Below are 6,000 nucleotides of genomic sequence, written 5' to 3' on the forward strand. Positions count from 1 at the left end.
TGCACACGAAAGCCATTCCTCTGTGGACTTGGGGTCCTTTCTGTCCCCATATGAATGCTGGCAGATTGCACACGCTTCTTGGATCACTTGTGCAGTTTTCTTCTCCTTAGGTTTTAGCTTTTTCTCCTTTTTCTTTCCCCCTTTCTCTTTGAGGAAAGCAAAATGGCTGTCGCTAGTCAAACTATAGGAAGGAGGTTTGGCCCTCTGGCGGCTGGTGGTTGGGCGTTCTCTTACTGGAAGTGTAATCAGAGATTTGAAGGAGACCTCTGGCAGTTTGGGGTTTCGCCTCAGAAACCCCTGAAACCATCTATAGCCAGCCTTTTTTGTAATTTGACTGAAGCCTTTTATTCCTTTTTTTTCGGCAAACTGAAAGGCCAGTGTTCGAATGTCGTCCAACCTCAGGGGGAATCCGCGTTTTCCCAGGGTTGCTATCATCTCCTCCAGTTCTGCTTCATCCTTCTCAGGAAGGAATGGCTTTCTTCCAATCGTATGATTAAAGTGACCATTGCCTTTTACCCTGCGCTGGAGAGTGGATTTGGGAACAGACCAGGCCCTGGCCAACAGCCTCAGCTGAGGAACCCCACCATCCTCAATGATCTGTTGATATTCTTCTATGGCTCCCCTCATCCTGTCCTGCCTCCACTGATTCAGTTTCCTTCCCTGACTTTCCTTTCCTCCATTATTCTTTGCCTGCTTTGCCTTTTTCTGTGTCTGCGATTCTCTCCCTGTCTTATTTTTCTCCTTTGCCATTGTGATCTAAAATGCATTCAATGAATCATTAATATGCATAGAATAAAACGTGTGTTGGAAGGATTTATTAAATTACTATGAATATTTGGGCTTAAATTCATTGCCATCTTCTAAACTCAGACATGTATCCATAACATTATCCCTGACTTTGTCATACCATTTTAACAGAGATGCAGCCAACCTGTGTGTGTGTGTGTGTGTGTGTGTGTGTGTGTGTGTGTGTGTGTGTGTGTGTGTGTGCGTGAGTGTGTGTGTGTGTGCGTGCGCGTGTGTGTGTGTGTGTGTGGCACGAGCGCATTTTGTGAGTGCGCGAGCGGTAACGTGGAATGTTGTTGTTAGCATCTGGTTAGCTGGCTATGCTAACGGATATAAAGAGATGTTTCTACACCAAGGTGGAGGAGAGTCCTCTTCTGTCTAGGGTGACCAAACGTCCTCTTTTGCCCGGACATGTCCTCTTTTCACGCCCTGTCCGGGTCGTCCGGGGGGGGGTTTATAAATTCATGAAAATGTCCGGGTTTCGCGGACCGTTTGCATGTAGGCTACTTAAATTGACTGGCGCATTGCACAGAATACTACGGTACTCTGTTGCGTGACGTAATCCCTGAGTCTGAAGCTTTGTGGGCGGCTCTACACTACGCTGACACACAAACAGAGGAAGAGGACAGAGCGGACCGCAGCTCACATTCACAATGCCAAAGCGCATCTGTACTTTTACAGATGAATTGCAGAAGAAATTCCAAATGTACCGACCCGGTCGGAACAAATGGGAGGCGGAGTGCACCGTGTGCAAAGCTTGCACATACGTGTGTGTGTCCAATAAAGGTGCAGGCGATCTTAAAGCGCACATGGACACAGACAAACATAGGAAAGCTGTGCAAGGTGAGAGTTTGTCGGCAAAGTTGACAGACTTCTTTGTTAGACCAGGCAAAACAGAGGATGCTGTAAATGCAGCGGAGGGTGCGTTTGCATTTCACACTGAAACATCACAACAACTACAGATCTATGGATTGCACAAGTGCCTTGCTAAAAAAAGACATTTATATGTCTATGGGAATAACGATAGACGCGTCCGGGCCTGGTCTGACCTCTGTGCTGTCCAACAAGGGTTTCTTCATCAAGTAGCCACTAAGACATGTTTTGCAAGGGCATCAAATACTTATTTCCCACAGTTAAATGCAAATCAATTTGTATCTTTTATATAATGTCAATTTCTGGACTGTTTTATTTGTAAGTGGGCAAACATACAAAATCTGCAAGGGATCAAATACTTATTTCCTCCACTGTACTTCCATAATGTTCGATGGAGGACATCGACGCACTGTGTGTGGTTTGTAATGAGCCACCATTTGCACTTTTACAGAAACACTGATCCAAATAAGTTCACGCCCAACGGCAACGCTGAACGTTATGTGATTGCTCTCTTACTCCATGAAGCAAATCCTCCCTAAATACTGTTTTTGATGGGATCCTAATGGTGTATCCTTTGAACAGGAAATCTAAATATCACAGTAAAGATTGTAGTGAAATGTAAACTTTTAATTGTAAACTTTCATCTACTCTTTTGCTTCTGACAGAATGGTTTCATATCACGCTTTGGAGAGAAGCAGGGCTTGGTGGGCCAGGTGAAGAAAGGATGCGGCTGGACTCTGCTGGCGCTGGCCCTCAGCATCAACCTACTTAGCCAACACTGCCATCTAGTGACCTTTGCCACTACCTGCAGGAGTGAGCTGCCTGCAATATGTAAATGACTTCATATATCTTTTAAAAGTGTGTAGAAACATGGTAGAAACGTGTCGGATCGGTAATTAACTATAGAAATCTGTATTATTCACATGACTACTGACAACTATGATACGTTGTGTAAGGATAATTTCAGCCTTTGGAATGGTCACGAGGAAGCCATTGTTTATGCTGCAGCATGTGATCTGGCATTGTTCTCGTGTCATGTTCTGCTTGTGTATTTCCTTTATTAAGCATATTTGTGACAACAACAAAAATGAGCTCATGTATGGTATTGTCATATATACACAGTTGATATCTTTGAACCTACATTTGAGTGCATTTGTTAATTTCGGGAGAAAATAGTAAGCAGCTACACTTGCAGATTAATATATTAACTGGAACAGCAGCCAGAACACTGAAAGATCTTGGAACATTACATTTTATTCAAACGTAAAAGCAGACAGAACACTGAGACAACATCTTAAGCCAACATTATCACACAGAACACTGAATGTGGCAAGAACTTCAAATCTTACATTTAGATTTTTGAAAAGGGATTTTAGGCCAGATCTTCCTCCCCCTCCTCTTCAAAGTCTCCCTCCTCCTCAGCAGTGGCATCCTGGTACTGCTGGTACTCTGACACCAAGTCATTCATGTTGCTCTCAGCCTCAGTGAACTCCATCTCATCCATACCTTCACCGGTGTACCAGTGGAGGAAGGCCTTCCTCCTGAACATAGCTGTGAACTGCTCAGAGATGCGCTTGAACAGCTCCTGGATGGCAGTGCTGTTTCCAATAAAGGTAGCAGCCATCTTGAGGCCACGGGGAGGAATGTCGCAGACAGCGGTCTTCACGTTGTTGGGGATCCATTCAACGAAGTAGCTGCTGTTCTTGTTCTGCACGTTCAGCATCTGCTCGTCAACCTCCTTCATTGACATGCGGCCACGGAAGATGGCAGCCACTGTCAGGTAGCGGCCGTGACGTGGATCGCAGGCAGCCATCATGTTCTTGGCGTCAAACATTTGCTGGGTGAGCTCGGGCACAGTAAGGGATCTGTACTGCTGGCTGCCTCTGCTTGTGAGGGGGGCGAAGCCTGGCATGAAGAAGTGCAGACGGGGGAATGGCACCATGTTTACAGCAAGCTTACGCAGGTCAGCGTTGAGCTGTCCAGGGAACCTGAGGCATGTGGTGACGCCGCTCATGGTTGCAGAGACCAAGTGATTCAGGTCACCGTAAGTAGGGGTTGTGAGCTTGAGTGTGCGGAAACAGATGTCATACAGGGCCTCGTTGTCAATGCAGAAGGTCTCATCTGTGTTTTCTACAAGCTGGTGGACTGATAGTGTGGCGTTGTAGGGCTCAACAACAGTATCTGATACTTTGGGGGAAGGCACCACGCTGAAAGTGTTCATGATGCGGTCAGGGTACTCTTCACGGATCTTGCTGATCATCAGGGTTCCCATACCAGAGCCCGTACCACCACCCAGGGAGTGTGTAAGCTGGAAGCCCTGAAGGCAGTCACAGCTCTCTGCCTCCTTCCTCACAACATCCAGGACAGAGTCCACCAGCTCTGCACCCTCTGTGTAGTGACCTTTGGCCCAGTTGTTGCCAGCACCACTCTGGCCTGCAAGACAAGAATCATAAATGAAGATGCTGCATTCCGTGTGAACAATCAGTTGCCATGCTCTGAACAATCCTAATAAATATCACTTACCAAACACAAAGTTGTCTGGTCTGAAGATCTGGCCAAAAGGTCCAGACCTTACTGAGTCCATGGTGCCTGGCTCAAGATCAACCAGCACAGCACGGGGCACATATTTACCACCTAGAAACCACAGGTTAGAAGTAAGGGAACATGGCTAAAATTAAGATTCTTTCACATGTTTTTTTTTTTTTTACATAATAGCCAATAAGAAAGCATGGCTGTTTAGAACCTACCGAGGCCTCATTGTAGTAGACATTGATCCTGTCCAGCTGCAGGTCACTGTCACCGTGGTATGTACCAGTTGGGTCAATACCGTGTTCATCACTGATCACCTCCCAAAACTATAGGACACAAACAAATACAGTTAGCTATTTCTTCCAACCAAAATGACTTTCAACACCCAGTTCCAATGTTTGTTTTATTTTCATGCATGTAAATGTATGCACCATAACATCAAGACACATTCCTCGTAGGCCTATGTGTTAATTAGATTATTTTTTTTAATCGAGTCCCGGCCCTAATTTTAATATATTTGGAGAGCACAGTAATTTGGAGGAATTGTTAGTGGCTGATGAGTCCCCAGTGAAGAAAAGAAAAAGACAAGAGGGACAAGAAAACAGCGGAGAAGTAACGGGCAGAAACCCTCCTTTTTACGCAGCGGTCCAGACACATATGTGACCCGCTCTAGAGAGGCGAAGTCACGCCCATCTACTTCCGGCCCATGGGACCCCGGAAGCGAAAAATTAACATTGAATTCAATGGAGAGAGAAAGCGTATCTTTTGATCCCGTTTGAATTGTGCCACGAACTACACATATGATGTTTGTCAATCTTAAACAATAAGTTCCATGTCAAAAAAGTCACATTTTGTCGTAAAACTGTTGAAATATAAGACTATGAAAAATACGCGACTACAAAGACTACAAATCCCAAATCCCATTCTGGCTCGCGTAAGTGATGTCACAGGCGATAATGCTCCAAGTGGTTGCGACTCGTAATTAAAGCGAAGAAGAAAAAGATCTCATAACTGATTTATTCCCTCCAATAAATAAGAGATTGCTAAAAATAAATTCACTTTTACAAGATGCCTGTGTGCTTTGTACCAGGTTGTAATCACATAAGTGATCATACTTATAGATCATAGCTCGTTCTATCGCTTCCCGTCTGATGAAAGGACCAGGAGTCGTTGGACCAAACATATCAGGTAATACACATGTTGTGCATGGAACACAGTCAAGCTAGCTACATAGTGTGGAAATTGATGTGAGATATTGTACCAAAGAACTGTGATACATGTAAAAGGGCAGAAAGTCTTGTTGCACTTTCCAGACATTAAAAGAGGTCTGTTGAGTTCCCTGGTAATTATCAAATAGTAGCAGTTAAGTGAATACTGTTCAAGCAATACCTGTGTTTGTGTTTTATACTGATTTCTCTGTTTTGATCCTTTCATAAATGTGAGGACTAAAATGGCGAGAGACAAAGGGCTGTAAAAAATGAGTTTTATTGCAGTGGGGGAGGTCGAGGTATGCAGCACAGGGTGTGTGGTGTGGGGAGAGGAAATTCTGTTTGAGATCTCTGGCAGGCCAGGTTTTAAGGAAATCTATGTATCTTGAATAAGTATGTGTGAGTTTATACATTCCTGTGTGTTAATAGTTGAAGGAACAAAAGGTACATTTTTCCTCTCCAATATAGAGAGGTTTTTTTATAGATTTCTGAAACAATGTTCCCTTTTTTTGTTAGAAATAGATGAGCACAATAGTTTTTTCTTTGACTTTTTACCTGTTTATCAAAAGAGTGTTTTAAGCTATTTGTGAAGAAGGAAGATGCA

The 6,000-nt window shown here is 44.1% G+C and overlaps 1 protein-coding gene across 1 annotated transcript; it reads right to left on the bottom strand.

Moving 5' to 3' along the window:
* Window positions 1-3,016: 3,016 nt before the first annotated feature.
* Window positions 3,017-4,293, bottom strand: LOC117460926 (tubulin beta-4B chain-like). The gene is made up of 2 exons (XM_071205858.1): window positions 4,183-4,293; window positions 3,017-4,092 (listed from the first exon to the last, which is right to left on the bottom strand). The coding sequence occupies exons 1-2, from the start codon at window positions 4,241-4,243 to the stop codon at window positions 3,032-3,034; spliced, it is 1,122 nt and encodes a 373-aa protein (XP_071061959.1). The 5' UTR covers window positions 4,244-4,293; the 3' UTR covers window positions 3,017-3,031.
* Between the last annotated feature and the right edge of the window lie 1,707 nt (window positions 4,294-6,000).

The sequence above is a fragment of the Pseudochaenichthys georgianus genome, chromosome 16 (genome assembly GCF_902827115.2).
Source record: "Pseudochaenichthys georgianus chromosome 16, fPseGeo1.2, whole genome shotgun sequence".
Classification (NCBI taxonomy): Eukaryota; Metazoa; Chordata; class Actinopteri; order Perciformes; family Channichthyidae; genus Pseudochaenichthys; species Pseudochaenichthys georgianus.